Genomic DNA, 25,266 nt, shown 5'->3' with positions numbered 1-25,266 from the left:
GTCCTGGACTTCTTTGTTGTTGAGAATTTTTTGATTACTAACTCAATCTTCTTGCTGGAAATTGGTCTGTTCAAATTTTCTATTTCTTCCTGCTTCCATTTTGGTCATTTATATGTTTCTAGGAATTTATCCATTTCTCTAGGTTGTCTAATTTTTTGGCATATAGTTTTGCATAATATTAAAATTGTTTGGGGGCGCCTGGGTGGCTCAGTCGTTAAGCGTCTGCCTTAATAAATAAAATCTTAAAAAATATAAAAAATAAAAAAATAAAAAATAAAAAAATGAAATAAAATTGTTTGTATTTCTGTGGTGTTGGTTGTTATTTCTCTTTCATTTGTGATTTTGAGTTCTTTGTCCCTCTCTCTCTCTCTGTTCTGTTTTTTTGGTTTTTTTGATGAGTCTGGCTAGAGGTTTATCAATTTTGTTGATCTTTTCAGATAACCAGTTCCTGGTTTCATTGACCTGTTCTATTGTTTTTGTAGCTTCTATATCATTTATTTCTGCTCTAATCTTTATTATTTCCTTCCTTTTGATGGTTTTGGGTTTTGCTTGTTGTTCTTTTTCTAGCTCATGTAGGTGTAAAGTTAGGTTGTTTGAGATTTTTCTTGCTTCTTGAGGTAGGTCTGTATTGCTATAAATTTCTCTCTTTTTTAAAAAATTTATTTATTTATTTATTTGACAGAGAGAGACACAGCGAGAAAGGGAACACAAGCAGGGGGAGTGGGGGAGGGAGAAGCAGGCTTCCTGTGGAGCAGGGAGCCCTCTGCGGGGCTGGATCCCAGGACCCTGGGATCATGACCTGAGCCGAAGGCAGACGCTTAACGACTGAGCCACCCAGGTGCCCCACTATAAACTTCCCTCTTAAAACAACTTTTCCTGTATCTCAGAGGTTTTGGACTATTGTTTTCATTTTCATTTGTTTGCATGTAGTTCTTCTTTGATTTCTTGGTTGACTCATTCATTGTTCAACTGCATGTTATTTAACCTCCATGTATTTATGATCTTTCCAGATTTTTTTCTTGTGGTTGATTTCTAGTTTCACGGCATTGTGGTTAGAAAAGACACATGCTACAGTTTTGATCTTTTTGAATTTGTTGAGGCTTGTTTTGTAACCAAATAGCCTAATATGTGATCTATTCTGGAAAATGTTCCATGTGCACTTGAAAAGAATGTGTATACTGCTGTTTTAGGATGAAATGTTCTGAATATATCTGTTAAACCCATCTGGTCTGGTATGTCATTCAAAACCACTGTTTCCTTGTTGATCTGTTTGGATGATCTGTCCATCAATGTAAGTGGTGTATTAAAGTTCTGACTATTATTATATTTGTTATTAACGGTATTATGTATTTGGGTGCTCTCAAGTTGGGTGTATAAGTATTTACACTTGTTTTATCTTGTTGGGTTGTCCCCTTTATTACTATTTATTATTATATTATTATGTCCTTCTTTGTCTCTTTTACAGACTTTGTTTTAAAGTCTATTTTGTCTAAGTATTGTTACTTGACTTTTTTTTTAAAGATTTTTTTTTTAAGATTTTTTATTTATTTATTTGAGATAGAGTGCGCGAGAGAGCAGGAGCAGGGGGAGCAGAGGGAGAAGCAAACTCCCTGCTGAGCAGGGAGTCTGACATGGGGCTTGATCCCGGGACCCTGGGATCATGACTGAGCCGAAGGCAGACACTTAACCATCTGAGCCACTCAGGCGCTCCCTGTATTTGTTACCATTTTGTTACTTGTTTTGTGGTTTTTGTAGTTTTTCTCTGATCCTTCTTCTCTTTCATGGTTTGCTGGGGTTTTTTAGTGATATATTTGTATTCCTTACTCTTTATTTTTTGCATATCTATTACTGTTTTTTGATTTGTGGTTACCATTAGGTTTATATATAACATCTTCTGCATATAGCAGTCTATATTAAGCTGATGGTCACTTAATTTTGAACTCATTCTTTACTCCTCTCCACATTTTGATACTTGTTATCATATTTTACATCATTTATTTCGTATTCCTCTTGACTGATTTTTATAGGTATACTTAATTTTTTGCTTTTGTGCTTCCTACTTTTCTTACTTACAATTTTTGCTTTCTACACAGAGTCCCCCTTAACATTTCTTGTAGGGCTCATTTAGTGGTTATGAATTCCTTTAATTTTTGTTTGTCTGGGAAACTCTTTATCTCTCTTTCTATTCTAATGATAGTCTTGCTGGATAGAGTGTTCTTGGCTGCAGAAATGTCCATTTCAGCACTTTGAAAACATCATGGCACTTTCTTCCGTCCTGCAAATTTCTGCTGAAAAAATCAGCTAATGGCCTTATGGGCTTTTCTTAGTATGTTATTGTCTTTTTTTTCTCTTGCAATCTTTAAAATTCTTTCATTATCACTTTCTTTTTCTTTGCTCAAATATATTTATTTATGATGATTTTATAAGTTTGTCATTAACCCATCTATATATTACTTGTCTCATAGTACAGAGGTTAGTATTTTTTCTTACTTGTTTGTACTTATGTACTTTTAAAAAATTTTTATTTTATTATGTTAGTCACCATATAGTACATCATTAGTTTTTGATGTAGTGTTCCATGATTCATTGTTTTTGTATAACACCCAGTGCTCCATGCAGCACATGCCCTCCTTAATACCCATCCCCCCACCCCCCATCACCCTCCCCTATAAAACCCTCAGTTTGTTTCTCAGAGTCCATAATCTCTCATGGTTCATCTCCCCCTCCGATTTCGCCCCCTTCATTTTCCCCTTTCTTCTCCTAATGTCCTCCATGCTATTCCTTATGTTCCGCAAATAAGTGAAACCATGTGATAATTGACTTTCTCTGCTTGACTTATTTCGTTTAGCATAATCTCCTCCAGTCCCATCCATGTTGTTGTAAAAGTTGGATATTCATCCCTTCTGATGGCTGAGTAATATTCCATTGTATATATGGACCACATCTTCTTTATCCATTTGTCTGTTGAAAGGCATCTCAGCTCTTTCCACAGTTTGGCTATTTGTGGACATTGCTGCTATGAACATTGGGGTGCATATGGCCCTTCTTTTCACTACATCTGTGTCTTTGGGGTAAATACCCAGTAGTGCAATTGCTGGGTCATACGGTAGCTCTATTTTTAATTTTTTGAGGAACCTCCACACTGTTTTCCGAAGTGGCTGTACCAACTTGCGTTCCCACCAACAGTGTAAGAGGGTTCCTCTTTCTCCACAACCTCTCCAATATTTGTTGTTTCTTGCCTTGTCAATTTTTGCCATTCTGACTGGTATAAGGTGGTATCTCAATGTGGTTTTGATTTTAATTTCCTTGATGGCTAATGATGATGAACATTTTTCATGTGTCTGTTAGCCATTTGTATGTCTTCTTTGGAGAAGTGTCTGTTCATGTCTTCTGTCCATTTTTTGACTTATTTGTTTTTTGGGTGTTGAGTTTGAGAAGTTCTTTATAGATCTTGGATACCAGCCCTTTATCTGTAGTGTCATTTGCAAATATCTTCTCCCATTCTGTGGGTTGCCTCTTTGTTTTGTTGACTGTCTCATTTGCTGTGCAGAAGCTTTTTATCTTGATGAAGTCCCAAAAGTTCATTTTTGCTTTTGTTTCCCTTGCCTTTGGAGACATGTCATGAAAGAAGTTGCTGTGGCTGATATCGAAGAGGTTACTGCCTATGTTCTCCTCTAGGATTTTGATGGATTCCTGTCTCACATTGAGGTCTTTCATCCATTTTGAGTTTATCTTTGAGTATGGTGTTAGAGAATGGTCGAGTTTCATTCTTCTGTATATAGCTGTCCAATTTTCCCAGCACCATTTATTGAAGAGACTGTCTTTTTTCCATTGCATGCTTTTTCCTGCTTTGTCAAAGATTATTTGACCATAGAGTTGAGGGTCCATATCTGGGTTCTCTATTCTGTTCCATTGGTCTATATGTCTGTTTTTGTGCCAGTACCATGCTGTCTTGGTGATCACTGCTTTGTAATATAGCTTGAAATCAGGCAACGTGATGCCCCCAGCTTTGTTTTTCTTTTTCAACATTTCCTTGGTGATTTGGGGTCTTTTCTGATTCCATAGAAATTTTAGGGTTGTTTGTTCTAGTACTTTGAAAAATGTCTTTGGAATTTTGATCGGGATGGCATTAAGGTATAGATTGCTCTGGGCAGCATAGACATTTTAACAATATTTATTCTGATCCATGAGCATGGAATATTTTTCCATCTTTTTGTGTCGTCTTCAATTTCTTTCATGAGTGTTCTGTAGTTCCTAGAGTATAGATCCTTTACCTCTTTGGTTAGGCTTATTCCGAGGTATCTTATGGTTTTTGGTGCTATTGTAAATGGAATCATTTCTCTGATTTCTCTTACTACGGGTTGCATTGTTAGTGTATAAGAAAGCGACTGATTTCTGTGCATTGATTTTTGTATCCTGCCACATTACTGAACTGCTGTATGAGTTCCAGTAATTTGGGGGTGGAGTCTTTTGGATTTTCCACATAATGTATCATGTCATCTGTGAAGAGAGAGTTTGACGACTTCTTTGCCAATTTGAATACCTTTTATTTCTTTTTGTTGTCTGATTGCTGTTGCTAGGACTTCTAGTACTATGTTGAACAATAGTGATGAGAGTGGGCTTCCTTGTCATGTTCCTGAAATTAAGAGAAAGGCTCTCATCCTTTCCCCATTGAGGATGATATTTGCTGTGGGTTTTTCATAGATGGATTTTATGAAATTGAGGAATATTCCCTCTATCCCTATACTCTGGAGAGTTTTAATCAGGAAAGGATGCTGTATTTTGTCAAATGCTTTTTCTGTATCAATTGAGAGGACCATATGGTTCTTCTCCCCCCTCTTATTAATGTGTTCTATCACATTGATTGATTTGTGAATGTTGAACCACCCTTGCATCCCAGGGATAAATCCCACTTGATCGTGGTGGATGATACCTTTAATGTATTGTTGGATCCTATTAGCTGGGATTTTGTTGAGAATTTTGGAATCCATATTCATCAGGGATATCGGTCTGAAATTCTCCTTTTTGATGGGGTCTTTGCCTGGTTTGGGGATTAAGGTAATGCTGGCCTCATAGAATGAGTCTGGAAGCTTTCCTTCTGTTTCTATTTCTTTGAAACAGCTTCAGGAGAATAGGTATTATTTATTCTTTGAATGTTTGGTAGAATTCCCCAGGGAATCCATTAGACCCTGGACTCTTGTTTTTTGGGAAGTTTTTGATCACTGCTTCAATCTCGTTACTGGTTATTGGCCTATTCAGGTTGTCAATTTCTTCCTGTTTCAGTCTTGGCAGTTTATAGGTTTCCAGGAAGGCATCCATTTCTTCCAGGTTGCATAATTTATTGGCATATAGTTGTTGACAAAAATTTCTAATAATTGTTTCTATTTCCTTGGTGTTAGTCATGATCTCTCCTCTTTCGTTCGTAATTTTATTAATTTGGGTCCTTCCTCTTTTCTTTTGGATAAATCTGGACAGTGGTTTATTGATCTTATTAATTCTTTCAAAGAACAAGCTTCTAGTTTCATTGATCTGATCTACTGTGTTTCTGGTTTCTAATTCATTGTTCTCTGCTCTAATCTTAATTATTTCTCTTCTAACGCATGGCTTAGGCATCGTTTGTTGCTTTTTCTCCAGTTCTTTAAGGTGTAAAGTTAGTTGGTGAATTCGGGATTTTTCTATTTTTTTGAGTGAGGCTTGGATGGCTATGTATTTCTCCCTTAGGACCGCCTTTGCAGTATCCCACAGGTTTTGGATCGATGTGTTTTCGTTCTCATTGATTTCCGTGAATTGTTTAAGTTCTTCTTTGATTTCCTGGTCAACCCAAACATTCTTGAATAGAGTGGTCTTTAGCTTCCAAGTGTTTGAATTTCTGCCAAATTTTTTCTTGTGATTGAGTTCCAGTTTTAAAGCATTATGGTCTGAGAAGATACAGGGAATAATCTCAATCTTTTGGTATCGGTTGAGACCTGATTTGTGACCTAGTATGTGGTCTATTCTGGAGAAAGTTCCATGTGCACTCGAGAAGAATGAGTATTCTGTTGTTTTAGAATGTTCTGTATATATCTATGAGGTCCATCTGGTCCAGTGTGTCATTCAAAGCTCTTGTTTCTTTGTTGATTTTCTGCTTAGATGATCTGTCCATTGCTGAGAGTGGAGTATTGAAGTCTCCTACAATTAATATATTGTTTTCAATATGATTCTTTATTTTGGTTAACAGTTGGCTTATGTAGATGGCTGCTCCCATGTTGGGGGCATAGCTATTTACAATTGTTAGATATTCTTGTTGGATAGTCCCTTTAAGAATGATATAGTGTCCTTCTGTGTCTCTAACTACAGTCTTTAGTTTAAAATCTAATTTGTCCGATATAAGAATTGCTACCCCAGATTTATTTTGAGGTCCATTGGCATGGAAGATGGATCTCCATCGCTTCACTTTCAGTCTGGATGTACCTTTAGGTTCAAAACGAGTCTCTTGTAGACAGCATATGGATGGGTCCTGTCTTTTTATCCAATCTGCAACCCTGTGCCGTTTTATGGGAGCAGTTCACCTTTCACTTTGAGGGTGATTATTGAAAGATATGAATTTATTGTCATCATGTTGTCTGTGAGGTCCTTGTTTCTATAGATTGTCCCTGTAAATGTCTGTTGTATATCACTCTTGGGGTCTTTCTCCTTTTATAGGGCACCCCCCCCTTCATATTTCTTGCAGGGCCAGCTTAGTGGTTACATATTCTTTCAGTTTCTGCTGGTCTTGGAAGCTCTGCATCTCTCCATCCATTCTAGATGACAGCCTTGCCAGATAAAGTGTTCTTGGCTGCATGTTCTTCTCGTTTAGTACCCTGAATATGTCTTGCCAGGCCTTTCTGGCTTGCCAGGTCTCTGTGGGTAGGTCTGACATTATTCTGATGTTCCTCCTTCTGTACGTAAGGAATCTCTTCCCCCTCACTGCCCTTAAGATGGTTTCCTTGGTTCTAAGATTTACACGTTTTACTATTACATGCTGGGGTGTTCATCTGTTTTCCTTGATCTTTGGAGGGGTCCTCTCTGCCTCTAGGACTCGAATGTTTGTTTCATTCCCCAGATTAGGGAAGTTCTCAGCTGTGATTTGCTCAAATATATCTTCTAGTACTCTTTCTCTCCCCACCCCCTCAGGGATCCCAATAATTCTGACATTGGAACATTTCATGGTGTCACTTATTTCTCTAATTCTGTTTTCATGGATTTTGAGCTTTTTCTCCCAGGCCTCCTCTTTTTCCTTCTTTTCTATCAATTGGTCTTCTAGATCACTAATTCGTTCTTCTGTCTCATTTACCCTAGCTGTTAGAGTACCTAGATTTAGATTGGATCTCATTGATAGCATTTTTTTTTTTTTAAAGATTTATTTATTTATTTATTTGAGAGAGAGAGAATGAGAGAGCAAGCACATGAGAGGGGGGAGGGTCAGAGGGAGAAGCAGACTCCCTGCCGAACAGGGAGCCCGATGCGGGACTCAATCCTGGGACTCCAGGATCATGACCTGAGCCGAAGGCAGTCGCTTAACCAACTGAGCCACCCAGGCGCCCTCATTGATAGCATTTTTAAGTTCTGCCAATTCAGCTTTCATTTCTGCTCTTAGAGACTCTATGTTGCCATTAATCGATTTCTCCATTCTAGCTATTGTCTTCATAACTGTTACCCTGAAGTCCATTTCCGACATCTTGGTTATATCTGTATCCATTTGTAAATCTGTGGCAGAAGGTACAGTCTCTGAGTCTTTCCTATTTTGGGAGTTCCTCCTCTTAGTCATTCTGTTGAGGGGTGGTTGAGGGAGTGCACAGAGTCCAAATTATTGACCAGAACCCAAGCAAGATACACCTGTTTTCTAGGGACCTTAGGGTTGTCGGCCTCTTGTTCTCCCAGCCTGTCTTCTGGGGGAGGGTCCTGCTGCGTTGTTACTCAGGCAACCCTTTTTGGGCAGAGTTGCCCTGCCCCCTGTTGGTGGGGAGGGATGGGCTCAGTGAAAACCGGTTTTTGGGGGCTTTTGTTCTCTGGCGGCTTTCCCTGGCAGCTTTCTGTGTCTCTTCCAAGAGTCAGAGCAGAAGAGACCGTTTCCAACCCTCTGCCTCAGAGCAGAAAGATCGCAGTCTATTCTTCAGTGAGCTCTCCAGGTCACAGGATCTCTGTTTCTGTCTGTGCTGCTATAAACTGCAACATTCTGGGTTGTGTGCCCCTCTGCAGCGCTCCCAGTCCTCACCTCCAGGTCAGGGTTCGGGGGCACGTCTCTGCCCTTTGTGCTTCTAAAACCACTGGCCACCCCCAGATTGCATGCGTGGCCCCACCGCTCCAGGTTTCAGTCTGGGGGGCTGCTCTAAACTCCTTTCCCTGCTGCTACTGTTCTGTGAGTCTGTGCCCTGTCCCCAGCATGGGAGGCTATCGCTCACCGGGGTGTAGGATCCCCATGGCTCCCTCCCCATTCTGTTTATCTTCAGATATGTGCCTGCAGAATCACGACTCCCTGCTTCATACCTTGAAACCAATTGCCTGCGATATTCTGTTTATAGAGATCCAGATGTATCTTCTTACATCTCAGGCTGATTTCATGGGTGTTCAGAGTGGTCTGGTAGATAGCCAACTCAATTCAGGGGACCGGTTGGAACAGGGTCCCCTACTCCTCCGCCATCTTTTCCCTTCACCTCTTTTTTTGTTGTTGCCATTTTAATTGCTGTTGTGTCTTGGTGTGAACCTCCTTGGGTTGAATTTGTTGGGGGGATCTCTGTGCCTCCTGAATCTGGATCTGTGTTTCCCTTCCCAGATTCAAGAAGTTTGTAGCTCTTATTTTTTCAAATACCTTTTCTGGCCCCCTTTCTCTTCTCCTTCTGGGACCCCTATAATGGAATATTAGTATATTTTACATTGTCACAGAGTTCCTTTAACCTATCCTCATTTTCTAAATTCTTTTTTCTTTTTGCTGTTTAATTTGGTTGCTTTCTACTACCCTGTCTTCCAGATCATGAATCTGTGCCACATCCTTTAATCTATTGTTGATTCCCTCTGGTGTATTTTTCATTTTACTTATTGTATTCTTCAGCTCTGATTGGTTCTTTTTATATGTTTTGTTTCTTTGTTGAAGTTCTCACTGAGTTCATCCACTCTTCTCTCAAGTCTGATGAGCATCTTTTTGACCATTACTTTGAAATCTTTATCAGGTAGATTGGTTATCTGGTTTTGTTTTGTTCTCTTTTGAGGTTTTGTCTTATTTTTTCATTTGGAACCTATTCCTGTCTCCTCACTTTGGCACTGTGTGTTTGTTTCTGTGTATTAGGTAGGTCAGCTACATTCCTGGTCTTGACGGTAGTGGCCTTGTGTAGAAGGCAGCCTGTGGTATCTCAGGTAGCTCAGTCCTCCTTGTCACTAGAACCAGGCGCTCCAGGGTTGCCCATGTGTGGACTGTGTGTGTCCTCCTGTTGTGACTTGGCTGCAACTGCTGTGGACATGCTGGTGGGTAGGGCTGGCTTCCAGAACAGCCTGCTGAGAGGCCTTGTGGTAGCTGCTTGTGTGTGCTGTTGGGTGAGGTTAGTCTCCTGTGCAGCTCCCTGAGAGTCCTTGCCCCAGTTCTTGCTGATATGTTTGTGGGCAGGGCTGCCTCCCCCTCCCTGCTGATCCTGGCAAGGGCCGTCTCACATGTGAATTAGGGTAGTAGTCACTTCAGAAGGATGCTGGTCTCACCCAGAGCTGTCAGTTGGCTGTGGCTGGGCAGGAGCTCCTTTGGAGGGGCACTTTGCCAGGGTGAGTGGGATTGGTCTGGAGGGAAATGTTGGGGTGGGGTGAGTGGCACTAGCTAGGTAGATGTAGAGTGTTAGGACTGGCTCCCATCAGAACTGGAGAAGTTAGGTTGAAGGAGGGCAAGAAAAATGGTGTGTACCTGCACCTCCATCTCTGGAGAAAGTTCTTATAGATCTCTGCCCTTTTGGCACACGCCTTATGGTCAATCCATCTCCTTCACATATAACCCAGGTGCTTTTGAAACTGCTGCCTCTGTGATGGGTCTTGGAGTGGGTGATATCGTGTGTTTGCCCTTTAAGAGTGGAGTCTCAGTTTCCTATATCCTTCTAAGTCTCCCAGAATTTAGCCCTGCTGATTTTCAAAGCCAGAGATTATGGGGGCTTTTCTTCCCAGTGCAGCAGGGTGTGCTGGATGTGGAGCTTGATCCCCTCATTCCTCAGGGAGGATCTTTGTACCTGTGATAATCCTCCTGTTTGTGGTTCCCCACCTGTGGGTCACCATACTGGGAGTTTTGGTTCCTAACCACATCTCTGCCCTCCTACCTTCTTGATCTGGCTTTCTCTGTATGTCTTTAGCTGTGGAAGAGCTGTTCTGCCAGTCTTGTCATTTTCAGAGTTGCACTATATTTAGCTGTAGCCTTGATGTGTCTATGGGAGGAAGTGAGCTCAGGATCCTCTTACTCCTCCATCTTTTCAAGTTCCCCCCTTGTAGTCTCTAACTTTTGACACTTATAATGTGGCTTCGTGTGGGTCTCTTTGGGCTCCTCTTATTTGGAACTCTGGGCTTCTGTCTAGATGTCTGTTTCCTCTCCCAGGTCAGAGAAGTTTTCAGCCATTATTTCTTCATATATGTTTTCTAGGCGCCCCCCCCCCCCCCGCCGTCTCTTATCTCCTTCTGAGAGCTCTGTAAGGCATATATTGATTTTCTTATTGATTCCTCTAAGTCCCTTAAGCTATATTCACTTTTTTAAAAATCTTTTTTCTTTTTGCTACTCTGATTCAGTGAGTTCCACTGTCCTGTCTTTGAGCCTACTGATCCTTTCTTTTGCTTCATCTAACCTCCTGATGAAGCCTTCTATTGTACTATTTTTTTCTTTTTCTTTCTTTCTTTCTTTTTTTTTTTTAAGAAAGGGAGAGGGTTGGAGAGGAGCAGAGGGAGAGGGAAAGAGAGAATCCTAAGCAGGCTCCACACCCAGTGTAGAGCCAGACACGGGGCTCAATCCCACAATCCTGAGATCATGACCCAAGCAAAATCAAGAGTTGACTCTTAACTGACTGAGCCACCCAGGTGCCCCTCTATTGTACCTTTTTAGTTATTGTATTCTTCAGATCTGTGACTTCTGTTTGGTACTTTGTTATATTTTCTCTTTGTTGAAATTTTAACTTTGTTCATTCATTATTTTGAGCTTGGTGGGCATCTTTATGACCATTATTTTGAACTCTTTACAAGGTAAATCACTTATCTCCATTTCATTATGGTCTTATTCTGAGGTTTTATCTTGTTCTTTCTTTGGGAATGTATTCTTTTTCTTCATTTTCCTTTATTCTCTGTGTTAGTTTCTATGCATTAGATAACACAGCCACCTCTTTCAGTTTTGAAGGAGTGGTCTTGTGTAGGAGATGATCCTTATTGTTTAACCCTGCCCTAGCTCTTGGGTGTCTCTTGAACCTTTGTGACTGTCCAAGCTGCCTACTTTATTATCAGTGACTCCTAGTAGTTGAAGTGTGCCAAGACCTATCAGAGTCCCAAAGGGGAGGATCTTGGTCAGCACCTAAATTCAGGCTGATTGGAAGCCAGACCCTCATACAGTAGTTTTTAAAGTATGCAAATATACCGTTTTCAGGGGAATACTGGGAAATGGCATTTCTGTCTGCTCCCTCTGCACTGAGTCCTGGGATGATAGCTAGTTAAAAACTTTTTTTTTTTCCCTACTGTCCCATTGAACCTGTGAACAGCAGCCCCACCAGCCACCACAGTCAGGCTATCATGGGACATATGTTCTGAGTGGCAGCCGTAAATGCTGGAGCACCAGATGTATATACACATTCCTTTCTCAAAGACACCAGTGACCTGGGGTGGGACAGAGGGAGAATGAAAATATGGTGCCCACTGGACCCCCTTCCTGCAAAAGATGGTAGTTGGCCTCCAGATGTGTGTTTAATTGGAAGCCAGCCCCCCAGGCCACAGCTATAAAGAAGCTAATTGGCCTCTCACAGTACGACTGGGGGTGTGTTTCAGTCTTCTGTCTGTGCTGTGCCCTGAGGGTGGTAGCTAAGAACTGTTTCTGGGATTATTGTTAAAGCCCTATGGGACCTGTGAATGTAAGCCCTGCTGGCCACCAGACCCAGGTGGTCAAGGGTGTCTCCCAGGGAGTAGTTACAAAAACGGGGCACCAGATGTGTGCACGAGCTCCTTTTTAGGAGATACTGGTGACTTGGAGCTAGGCAGAGGGAGAGTGTGAAGATAGTACTGCCCTCTCGAGGTCTCTGGTGAGGGCTGTAGTTGGCGCTTACCTTAGATGCATGTTTGATTAGAAGCCAGCCCCTCAGGCCACAGCTATAAAGCTAAGCTAATAGACCTCGCACAGAAAGGCTGGAGGTGTGTTTGTTTGCTGTCCCCATGCTGTGCCCCAGGAGGTAGCTAGTGAAGAACTCTTTCTGCATTTGTTACAATATGGGACCTGTGAATGTAAGCCCTGCTGGCCACCGGAGCCAGGTGACCAGGGATGTCCTCTGGACAGAAGCCATGCAAACCAGATATGTGCATAAGCTCCTTCCTGGGAGATGCCGTAACCTGGAGTGGGGCAGGCGGAGGCGGGCAGGAACAGTGCCCACAGGTCTCTAGATGTGTTAGATTAGAAGCCTGTCCTTCAGGCTGAAGCTTTAAGATAAGCAAGCAGGCCCCCTTCACACGAAGCCTGGGGTTGCCGCTGAGTTTCAGTTGGCTGGCTCCGCGCTATGTCCTGGGGGCAATAGCCAGTTAAGAACCGTTTCTGCTTTTGTTACAGTCCCATGGGATCACCAGATGTAAGCCACTTGTGCCAGGTGATCAAGGGGTGTCCCCTGGGTGGCAGCTGCTGCAAAAACTGGGGCACCAGACATAAAGCAGGGCACCAGATGTGTGCACAAGCTCCCTTCTGGGAGATAGTGGTGGCTGGGAGTGCGGCAGAGGGAGAGCGCAAGATGGCGCCTGCCAGGCCTCAGACTTTGGAGTATTTAAGTAGGTCCTTCGGGTTTTAAATTGGATGCCTGCCCCTCAGGCTGAAGCTTTAAGATAAGCAACTAGGCCTCTCTCACAAAATGGTCACTTTTCAGTCAGCTGCATCTGCTCTGGGCCCTGGAGTGGATGAGTCCACGTCAGCCCTTTAAGAAGCTGTTTCTCGGATTGCTATAACCATGTGGGTCTCGTGGAAGCAAGCCCCTTTGGTTTTCAAAGCTAGTTGTTTTGGGGGCTCATCTCTGAGGGGCAGGTCTTAAAAGTTGGGGTGCCAGATGGAGGGTTTAAACCCTTCACCCTTTAGGGAGAAGCTCGGGGTCATGAGTTCCCTCCCGATCGTGGGTTGCTGCACCAGAGGTGAGGTTTATGCTGAGGTGTGGAAAAACGGAGCTGGGTGGCTTGCTTTGTTGATAGATCTAGATTGAAGAGTATTTTTAGGACTAGAGTGGGAATCAGCACACCATGGCCCATTGCCTATTTTTGTATGGTTTTAAGCTAAGAATGGTTGGGATAGAATGCCATGAAGACCCAGCCCACAAAACTTAAAAATGTTTACTACCTGGACTTCTACAGAGAAGTTTGCCAACTCCTAATACAAAGCAATGTGTATTAAAGCACCGCTGGGTGAAATGTGTACCTGTGAAATAGTAGGTTTGGATTATGACAGTGGTTTGTCTTTTTGGGGTGGGAAGTCACAGATCTGAGTTGTAAAACAGAGCTCTGCTCTAAAAATGCACATATACCAAATTGTGCCTATGCCAATTCCAGCCACAATGGCCCCCAGGTTAAGAATCTTTGCACTGTAATATTTATTAGCCCTGCTTAAGCTGCCAGAATTAGGGCCCCTGGCCATATGATCTTGCTTAACCTAATTACCTCCTTAAAAGCCCTATCTTCAGGTTGTCACTTTGGGGGTTAGGCTTTAACCTCTTAATTTGTATGTGTGTGCAACACAATTCGGTCTGTAATACAGATCCTGCCTCTTTAATCTCTGTGAGGAAGCACGCTTTCTAAAGGTGGTTTGCTCCTGAATCCTGTGTACTACTTCTATGCTAAGGAGTATTTGTTGCATTGACGAATGCTGGCCATCAGACTGACGCACAAGAAAATCCACAGAATATAAGATTCTAACTTAAGTGTCACATTAAAATACTAGAGCATTTCTGAGGAGAAACTAAGAATAATCAAGGAAAGCTTTTGTTCCTTCCTAAATGAGAGAACTTCTTGTGCTTAAAACTACTTGCGTGTAAGGCCTTGCCGGCATTAGGACATCTAGAGTCTGAGAGTGGAAGCCAAAGCGGAAATGGCTGACAGATTCTGGAGAATCAGGAGGAGCAGGTGAAATCTGGAGTCTTAAAATTACAAACTATATGTTTAAGAACTGACTGGAAAAACAGTTCATAATCTTGGCAGAAAAGAAAATGGTACATTATATAATTTTATCTGGGCTAGAGACAGAGGATCTAACATTTACTTTAACAGAGCGCTCATGAAGTTGTTTTGAACAGTAGTGACTATTGCAAAGAATCTAAGGGATGAAATTTGGGGAAACTTGCCACAAGCTGCCAGTGAAAAGAGTGGAAAGACTCTACTCACACAAAATGGCTCCCGTAAAACCAGGTCAGGGGTTTCTGTTTGGGGAGGGGCATGGTTACAGGACAATGCTATCTATTTGGCTGTGTAGGAATTTTTGTCCTGAGCTGTGAATTTAGTTCAAAGCCAAAAAGTGAAGGGCCGGGATAACCCCCACTATTTCCCTCCCTTCAGAGGAAGATCTGATAAAAACTTGAGGGGTTTTGTGTCTAGTTTAAGAACTTCCACCCTTCACCATTTGAGTTTGCCTTTCAAGAGTCATTATGAAATGGGACTATTTACATCAAAATCATAGTTCTGATTCTCGTTCTTCCTTACAGCAAAATGAGGTAGCTTTACATTTAGAGGATTGTGGTAATACATGTAGTATTTGGTGTTTAGGTTTAGATTAATACAGGCTAATGCAATTTTGTAGTTCCAATAAAAGGGTTTTTTAACCCAGTAATATAATAGCCTAACGAAGTAAGTAACAAACATCAGAAATATAACTAGCAATTAATTTTTGAGTTTTTTTAAAAAGAGTTAGTTATTTTAGGGAGGGAGGGGGCTGAGGGAGAGGGACAGGGAATCCAGGCAGACTCCGAGCTGAGCCCGGAGCCCGACTTGGGACTTGATCCCATGACCTGAGCCACCTGAGCTGAAACCAAGAGTCGGATGTTCAACCACCTGCACAACTCCAGTGCCCCAGCAATTTCTTTAAGCTAAATTTTACAAATCATTTATTGCTTCAACAAGAGACTGGACACCAGAATGCTTTGCATTTAAAAACTTACTTATCTGAACTAATATGAGTCACTTTTATTCTTTATTGTTTTATTTTCCAAGTTTTGGCGCCCAAACTTGGCAAACATCATGGAGATCTGTACAGACATGCATATACATATATACACTCACACATATTTAAGTTTAAAGCCTCAGTTCCTCATTAAACCTTGTACTCAGGCTCCTGTTAAAAAGAGGGAAAGGGGTGAGAAGAATCAGGGAAAACATGAAAAAATCCCAATTGACAACTTCCTTATTGTTACGAATTAAAGCTGGCATTTTAAGGCAAAATCCATCACCTTACTAAAACTTCCACTAAGCTACAGCCTCAGATATTTATAAGAAAATAAATAAACAGCCCCCTACACACTTCAATGTGGTTTTATGACAAGCTGAGGATTTGTTTTGTTGTTATTTCAGGTAAAACAGTTAATATTTCAGTGATTAAAATTTCAGATGTTAAAAACTCACTACAAGCAAGGTCATCATTATACTCTGCAGCTGAATTCTTCTACAGACACTTGTCTTTAAATTACTATGCAAATCCAAGACAGTTAACATTCAGGCTTTATAATTAAAATACTAATGTTTGGTGACTAAAGAGTAAACATGATTAGTTTACTCTAGGTCGTTTGATTTTATTTTTCTCTGTAGGAGCTTTCCTCTTCTGTGATAATCCAGGCCCAGGTTCCTTATTATTTGGAAGAAATGAAATCGCTTCTGGTAGACAGTAATTTTCTACTCGAGGAGGGGATTCCTATAAAAGGGAAAAAAAACATTGTTCATTTTTCCTTGACTGTGCTTTTTAACCAGAAAAAACTTAAAATTTGTCTTTTAAGGTACGCTACTTAGCACTTATCACATTTAGGGAACAGAACCTGTGTGACAAAAATCTCACCTTTTATCAGAAAAATAAATTTATAGTTCAGGTGGAATGGGGCCAGCTCAGATCTTGATAATGGTTTCATTTGTAAGGTATGGTTAAGAAGTGACAGTGTCCATTTTTAAAATTTTTTTTATTTAAACATGTGAGATAGATGTTTTTTATTCCTTATTTTACAGATAAGATAAAAAAAAGGTTAACATTATATAACTAGCCGGTGTCAAAGCCAAAATTCATACATTGCCTCTAAAACCCTTGCAATTCTCTTCCTCACAACCATATTCCAACCCAAAATGACCTTTCCCTCCTTATTAAAAGTGTGATAAAACTTAATTTTCTAGCAAGATGGCAGACTGGAAAACATGAAAATGAATCACCATAAAATACTGAGTAAGTGCCTTTTGGTTCAACTCTTCTCTGGATGACAACTTCCGACCCAAATATATTAAAAGCAACTACCCCAAGACACTGGAGAGGAAATGAGATCAGGCAAATACCAGAGGGGTTGACACTGGGTAGGGAGTGAATTTCTCTTCATTTTTTTTTGTTTTTGTTGTAAGGAGAAGTCTGTATCATGCGGGCTAAGTTGCAACAGAAAACATGTAGTGTTAATGGCCTGAAATCACAGCCACTGGAAAGTGAGGTGGGAAATCCCAGGAAGGAGCAGGGGAAGCCTCAACCTCGGTTATGAAATCGGCCCAAATCTTTGCCCTCTCACCATGGATGTGGAGGAGGCTCAAGTACGGCTAAAGCTTTGATCCCACACTCACTGCAAAAGGTGCCTGTTAAGCAAATAGAATGGCATTCCCCTAAGGAACGTAACAGAATCTAGTTTTTACAACTTAGACGCATTCAAAATTACTCCACATCTGAAGAACATGACCCATTCTCAAGAAAAAACAATCAGAATCCAAAAACCCAATAAAGATCTAAAACTTATATGTACTGAAAATTACAAAATGTTCATGAAAGACGACTTAAATAAATATGCCGTATTCATGGATTGAAAGACTGAACATAGTGAAGATGTCAATTCACTTAAATTGATCTGTAGGTTTAATGTGATTCCTATCAAAATCGTAGCAAGATGTTCTCATAAGCATATAAATAAGCTTATTTAAAAACTTAATAAAAGGTATAGGCCCTAGAAAAGCTGAAATGATCTTGAAAAAGAAGAGTAAAGAGGAATCGCTACCTAACATCAGAGATAAGAAGAAAGATGCTATTGCAGAGGGAAAGACCTAGATCAACAGACCCCCAACATATGCCAAACTGAATTTTGACAAAGGTGCAAAAGCAACTAAGTGGAGGATAGTTCTTTTATGGTGGAGCAATTGGACATTCTGAGTGACCTAAACTTCACACCTTCTATGAAAACCGCACACCTCATATGACATTTATGAAGCACACCAAAGGCATTCACTCTTGACTAGCCATTATGGAACTGCAAATTAAAACCACAATGAGAGATTACTACATACCAACTGAAATGGCTAAAATAAAGTGACAAATGCCAATGAGGATACAGAAAAACTGCATCACTTGTAACAGTGGTAGGAATGAAAAATATGACCACTCTGGAAACACACTCTTAGGAATTTATCCCAATGCAATAAAATCTTATTTTCACATAAAATATGTGCAAAAAAATGTTCATAGCAGCTTTATTCATAATAGCCCCAAAGTAGAAACAACCCAGACGTCCTTCAATAGGCTAATGGTTAAGCTGTAGTAGAGCTCAACTGTAATAAAATTACTAATACAAGCAACACCTGAATGATTCTGAAGAGAATTTTGCTAAAAAAAAAGCCAATCCGAAAAGATTACACACTATATTGATTCCATTTAAGATTTAAAGAAACTGACAACAGATTAGCGGTTGACAGCTGTAAGAGACCGCTGGGAGAAGAGAATGAAGGGAAGGAGGTGGGTGTAGTTCAAAAAAGGCAAAATGAGTGATTGCTGTAGTGATAGATTGTTCTGTATCTTGACTGTGGTGGCAGACACGTGAAGTAGAAGTGGGGAAATCGGAATAAGCTTGGATTGCATCAGGTCAATATCCTGGCCATAATATTGTACTATATTGTTGCAAGATGTTATCCACTGGGGGAAACTGTATTATTTCTTACAATTGCATGTAAACCTACGGATTACCTCAAAATAAAAGCAGTCTTGCTCATGACCCAGATGTTGGAAATAGTAGACAATGATACTAAAGCAGCTCTTATCCTTGAAATGAGTGAAATGAAAAAGTAGAAAAACAGAAACTATAAAAAAGAACCAGAGATTCTAGATATAAAAAAATTTAATATCTAAATAAAAAAATCTCATGGAAGAGCCTTTAGAATGAAAATAACAGGAAAAAAAATCAGTGAAGTAATAGGAATTAGTCAATCAGAAAACACAGAAAAAAGATTGCAACCAAAGTAAATATGGCCTGAGGGACCTGAGGGAGGGACCTGTGGGACAATATCAAAAGGTACGAGTGATTAAATTCCCATATAGACAGGAAAGAATGGAGAAGTAATTGTCAAAATTTCTCAAGTTTGGTGAAAGAAATTTACAGATTGAAGAAGCTCTGCAGAAAAAGCGGGATTAATACAAAGAAACTATACCTGTAAATATCATAAATAGTGAAAATCAAAGATGAAACAGCCAGAATAAAAAATGAGACACTGCACTGCATACAGGAGAAGAATTCAAATTACCACTGACTTCTCAGAAATAATGGAGGCCAGCAGAAAGTGGAGTCTTTAGTAAAAGAAAAAAACACTATCAACCCCAAATCCTATGCCCTACAAAAAGATCCTTCAAGCATAATGGTAAGACACTCTCAAATAAAAGAAAACTAGAATTGGTCCCATCAGACTTGTACTACAAAGTTTTGGGCTGAAGGAAAACTGATACCAGATAGGATAAATATAAGACTATATTTTTCCTTTTAATTTCCTCAAAATACATAGGATTGTTTAAGCAAGTTTTGCTTTACGGCAGAGCTGTAAGAGACGATGGAAAATATATGACAAGTCTACAGAAAGTTTGCTGGCCCCTGCTTTACGTTGAAGGACCAGACATTAAATATTTCAGGCTGTGTGGGACAGACAGTCTCTGTTGCAATTACTCAGCCCAGTGTTGCACTGCAAAAGCAGAAGAGAGAACATGTAAATGAGTGAATGGAGCTGTGTTCCAGTAAAACTTTATAACACAGGCAGTGGACAGGGTTTGGCCTGTGGGCTACAGTTTATTGACCCCTGGTTTAAAGGATACGGGAAGTAAAGGAACCTATATGACTGTAAGATTTCTACATTCTATGTGAAGTGGCACAATATCATTCTAGCTAGACTATAAAAAGTTAAGTATATTATAATCCATAGAGCAAAACACACCCTGCCTCCAACAAAAAAAAAAAGGCAAGAAAGAAAGAACACAGGAACAAAGACAAATTGAAAGCTGCAAAAAAAAAAAACAAACCCCTAAATCCAATCATATCAATAATTACACGATGGACTAAACATTCTAAAGAATAAAAAAGCAAGACCCAACGAGACCCTTTTTAAAAGAAAGCCATTTCAAATATAAAGGAAAATTCCATTTACAATTGCATCAAGAATAAAATACCTAGGGACAAATTTAATCAAGGAGACAAAAGACTTGTACATTGAAAACTAGACAACACTGGGGCGCCTGGGTGGCTCAGTCTTAAGCGTCTACCTTCGGCTCAGGTCATGATCCGGGGGTCCTGGGATCGAGCCTTGCACTGGGCTCCCTGCTCGGTGGGAAGCGTGCTTCTCCCTCTCCTACTCCCCCTGCTTGTGTTCCTGCTCTTGCTATTTCTCTCTCTGTCAAATAAATAAAATCTTAAAAAAAAGAAAACTAGACAACACTGATGAAACAGAAGATGACACAAATAAATGGAAAGATATTCCATGCTCATGGAGTGGAAAAATTAACACTATTAAAATGTCCACACTACCCAAAGCAATCTACAGATTCAATGCAATCCCTATCAAAATTCCAATGGCATTTTTTTAAATAGAACTAACAATCCTAAAATTTGTATGGACTCACAAAGATTCCAAATAGCCAAAGCAATCTTTTTCTTTTCTTTTTTAAGAGTTTATTTATTTTTTGACAGAGAGACACAGCGAGAGAGGGAACACAAGCAGAGGGAGTGGGAAAGGGAGAAGCAGGCTTCCTGCGGAGCAGGGAGCCTGATGCAGGGCTTGATCCCACGACCCTGGGATCATGACCTGAGCCGAAGGCAGACGCTTAACGACTGAGCCACCCAGGCGCCCCTAGCCAAAGCAATCTTGAGAAAGAAGAACAAAGCTGGAGGCATCATGCTCCCTGATTTTAAACTGTATTACAAAACTATGGTAACCAAACAGTATGGTAATACCACGTAAGCAGACACATAGATCAAGAGAACAGAACAGAAAACCCAGAAATAAACCCAGGCATACACGATCAATTACAAAGGAGCCAAGAACATACAATAGGAAAAGGACAGTTCCTTCAATAAATGGTGTTAGAAAAACTAGACAGCTACATGCAAAAGACTGAAACAGGACCACTATCTTATAGCATACACAAAAATAAACTCAAAATGGATTAAAGATTTGGATGAAAGACATGAAACTATAAAACTAAAAGAAAACATACATCACAAGCTCCCTGACATTGGTCTTGGTAAAAATTTTTTGGATTTCACACCAAAATGAAAAGCAACACAAGCAAAAATTAACATGTGGGGAGACATCAAACTAAAAAGCTCATGCATAGCAAAGGACACCATCAGCAAAAGGAAAGGCAACCTAAGAAAGGGAGAAAATATTTGCAAATCATCTATCTGATAGGGGAAAATATCCCAGACCATCTGATTAAAAAATGGGCAGAGATCTGAATAGACATTTTCCCAAAGACACAGATGGTCAACAGGTATACGAAAAGGCGCTCAACGTCACTAATCATCAAAGAAATGCTAATCAAAATCATAACAAGATATTACCTAACACGTTAGAATAGCTGTTATCAAAAAGACAAGTGTTGATGAGGATATGGAGAAACGAGAACTCTTGTGTACTTTTAGTGGGAATGTAAACTGATGCAGCCATTATTTTTTTCCTCAAAAAATTAAAAATATAACTACCTTAAGAGTACACTTAGTTTGATGAGCACTGAGCAACTGTTGAATCATTGTATTGCACACCTGAAACTAATAACACTATGTTAAATACAATCTTAAAAAAAAAAGGAACTACCTTATGATTCAACAGTTCCAACCTCTATGTATTTATCCAAAAGAAATAAAAACATTAATTCAAAAAGATATCTGCTCTCCTATGTTCACTGCAGCATTATTTACAATAGCTAAGATATGAAAACCTGAGTGTCCACTGACAGGTGGATAAAGAAAATTCACACACACACACACATACACACACACACACAATGGATTAATCAGCCATAAAAAAATATTTCAGCCAAGGAAACCCTGCCAACTGCAGCAACATGGATGGACCTTGATGGCATGATGCAAAGTGAAATAAGTCAGAAAAAGAAAGACAAATACTAGATGATTTCACTTACAAGTGGAACCTAATATAAAAAACAGGGCTGCCTGGGTGGCTCAGTCAGTTAAGCATCTGCCTTCGGCTTAGGTCATGATCCCAGGATCCTGGGATCGAGTGCTGCATCAGGCTCCCTGCTCAGTAAAGAGCCTGCTTCTCCCTCTTGCACTCCCCCTGCTCGTGCGCTCTCTGTCAAATAAATAAATAAAATCTTAAAAAAATAAAACAACAAAATAAAACAAAAAACAAAACAAAAACCCCAAATGGGATAGATACAAAGAACTGACTGGGGGTTGCTAGATGCAGGGTGTGAGGGCTGGGGGAAATGGGTAAGGGTGAACAAGAGGTACAAACTTACAGTTATAAAATAAGCCCTGAGGATGTAATATACAACATGGTGACTATAGTTGTTAATATTGCATGGTATATTTGAAAGTTGGTAAGAGACACAATCTTGGGAGTTCTTATCATAAGAGAGAAAATCTGTCATTATGTATGGTGATAATTTTGCATATATAGTCATGAATACATACAACTGTAATGCTGAACATCTGAAATTAATGTCATATGTCATTGTATCTCAGAAAAAAAAAAAAGGTGGCCAGATTCCTCCTTCAGGCAGACTGGAAGACTCCTCTTTGGATAAACTGAAACAATTCAAGAAGTATATGCAAGTATGAACCCAGAAGACAGTCCCCAACAACTAGACCACCAAGACTATCGCATCTGGATCAAAACTGCCAAGACCCAACTGTGTGCTCAGTACTTCCAATCAGCTTAGACAAAGACCCAAAGAGGAAAATGCAGTTTAGTGGATAGAGAATATACTGGAGAATATACTGAAATAAGTTAAAAAAAAAAAAAAAATCAATAAATCCTCTGAGATCCAGTAGAAGGTATTACATCTATGAAGCAAAAAAGATATTAAAAAATTAAAATGTAAATTCAAAAAACTTTTAAAAAGGTCTTGATTATTAAAAACATGATAGCAAAATGAAGAGCTGATAAAAGGAGAAGACTGAACTGAGGGAACCTCTCAATAAGTGAAGATTATAAAAATAGTGGTGAAATAAGAAAATGCAATATACAAGTAGCAAAGTACTAGAGAGAACAGAAAGTGGAGGGAAAAAAATCATCACTGAAATAATTCAAGATTTCCCAGAACTGAAAGACACAAGTTACCAAACCAGAAGAGGCCTACCATGTGCAGTATAATAAAAAGAGGCCCTCATGATAGCCTATCATTTTGAAATTTCAGAAAACTAGGGACAAAAAGAGCTTCCTACTAGATTAGTTACATATAACAGATTATGAATCAAAATGGCTTTAACTACTCAACAGCAATACTAGAAGCAAGGAGATAAGCAATCAAAAGTCTAAGGAGAAAATAGGTTCCAACCTAGAATTTGATGCCCATCCAAACGATAAAAGAATGCAATCACAGAAAAAAAAGAATTTTCACACAAAGAAAATCTCAGTTTATCTCCCATGTGCTTTCTCAAGAAGTTACTATAAGATGACCTTCAACCAAATGAGAGCAAATCAGGATGACATGGGATACAGAAACAGGAGATCCAACAGAGAAGAGAAAGGATGGTGAATGGAGATCCTGGGATGACACCAGTTTGTAGAAGTAGAGGGTGACCATCCAGATTGGAGCAGTATGGCTAAGGACATGTTGAAGGCTGTCACCACCAAGATCCCTGCGGCCACTGCACCCAGCTTTTTAATTAATGCCCACCGCCACCCCCCCTCCCCCCCCACAGCATTTAACCTGAGGTCAGAACACTGAGGTGGGCCTATCTCAAGAGCCTTACTTGTGCTTGGCTTATCTTGACAATGAACTTGAACCTGAAATCACTACTCTCCCTTCCCTAGTCTACTCCTTTGCCCCCAGAGAAGTATTCTGTTTTACCTACTTCTGAGCGCTAGGTAGGAAATAATGAGCTCAGATGTAGAAATACAGAGCAACCCACTCCCCCCACTGCATTCCTCCAGAAATCTAGTGTCTGACACACAATACAACCCTGAGAAAAGCAGGGAACAAAAAAACTTGAGCTTTTAAAAAAAGTGATTTAGGTGTTTCTAGGAGTTAGTACTGGCTTACCAATTCCAATCAGTACATCCCACTGCTTTATGACAAAGGTTTTATTGTTTATGTTTTAGCCATTCTTTCTATATATCCTGAGCAACTCCCAAACACAAACAGTAAAAATTACACAGCAGGCTGAGTTTTGGCTTCCCCTTATTTCTATACCATTATGTTTGAAATCCTTTGTAGTAAGACATTTATTACCATGTGTCATACCTTGCTGACTCCTGATGGCATTTTAGGTGTTCTGGCATCAGAAAGATTTTTCTTTGCCCATTCAAATCAAAACTTAGGCTATTTGTGAACAGCAATATTCCCACATTATAAAGGGCACTTTTAAAGCTTTTAGAGGTACCTAGATTTTTATACCTGCTTCATTTAACTCCAAGCTAAATGTTTACATAGTACTCAATATTATAAAAAGTAGAATGAAACTGAATGAAATGAAAGCGAACAACTGGAGCCAAACATTCTATTAATAAACAAGCCAAGGGTTTTGCTGTGTGGTCACATCCCTATATATATAAGCCTATCTCTGGTGATGAGGAGATCAAGGACAAAATCTTACAAACCTGCATCAGATAATCAGCAATGTACTCTGTTTTCAAGCAGTACACATTTTGGGCGGCAGCTTCTGCTATATTAACTCCTGAGTCATCTGGTTTCAGTTTATTGAAGTCAGAAAAGAGATGTGTGGCTTCTTTAAATAAAGGTACAGAATGACCAGGTAGTACCTAAAGAAATAAGAAGCTATCAGTGTCCCAAAATAGTTCAACTGTAAAATCTGTACTTAAGGATTGTCATTTCACAAAGTACCGAAAATTAAGAACTGATCACAGCAATCTTGTTTGGAAAATAATTTGTGTAAAAAATTCTGTAAATTGACTGAATACAAACCTTTGCTCCTCCTGACTGAAGAAGGCGTTTGAATCCTGCTTCTCGGGATTGGTCAACATATAAGATAACTTTCCACCCACTAAATGCCCCCTACAAATGAAAAAATAATCAGTGTTGAAATTATTTGGGAAATAAATGCAAATAATACATTATTTTATCTGTAAATTCAGTTTTATGTCAACAAATAATCTTATAACCTTTACCATCTGCCACAGCGGTAATTGTCCCTGGTCAGAATACTCTGAAAACACATAGCCATGGTGTTTGGCACATAGTAGGTCATCAATAAATACTTGAAGAATGAAGGAAAATGTTTTAATGATTAATATGAAAACAAAGCAACTTGACTTTTGTTTAGCCTTTTCTTGTATTTTTTCTTATAATTAATCCAGGGTAGAACTTAATGTACAACTTCTCAAATTAGATGAAGCCCCCATTATATTTCTCTTGAAAATGTTTGCGAATCAGAAATATAAAATATTTCACTAGGG

General features: G+C 39.8%; 1 protein-coding gene across 3 annotated transcripts in view; it reads right to left on the bottom strand.

Moving 5' to 3' along the window:
* Positions 1-15,354: 15,354 nt before the first annotated feature.
* TOPBP1 (DNA topoisomerase II binding protein 1) overlaps positions 15,355-25,266 on the bottom strand; it is a 74,624-nt gene continuing 64,712 nt past the window's right edge. For all 3 annotated transcript variants that reach the window (XM_032408672.1, XM_032408673.1, XM_032408675.1), the window contains 3 exons: positions 24,776-24,865; positions 24,451-24,612; positions 15,355-16,090 (listed from right to left, as the gene is read on the bottom strand). In XM_032408672.1, coding sequence (XP_032264563.1) covers positions 15,947-16,090; positions 24,451-24,612; positions 24,776-24,865 — 396 coding nt within the window. In that variant the 3' untranslated portion in view covers positions 15,355-15,946. The remainder of the gene's footprint in view (positions 16,091-24,450; positions 24,613-24,775; positions 24,866-25,266) is intronic.

This window comes from Phoca vitulina, unplaced genomic scaffold (genome assembly GCF_004348235.1).
Source record: "Phoca vitulina isolate PV1807 unplaced genomic scaffold, GSC_HSeal_1.0 scaffold10, whole genome shotgun sequence".
In the NCBI taxonomy this organism is placed as follows: Eukaryota; Metazoa; Chordata; class Mammalia; order Carnivora; family Phocidae; genus Phoca; species Phoca vitulina.
The sequence above is the reverse complement of the archived record's forward strand: the minus strand, read 5'-3'. Positions and strand labels throughout refer to the sequence as shown.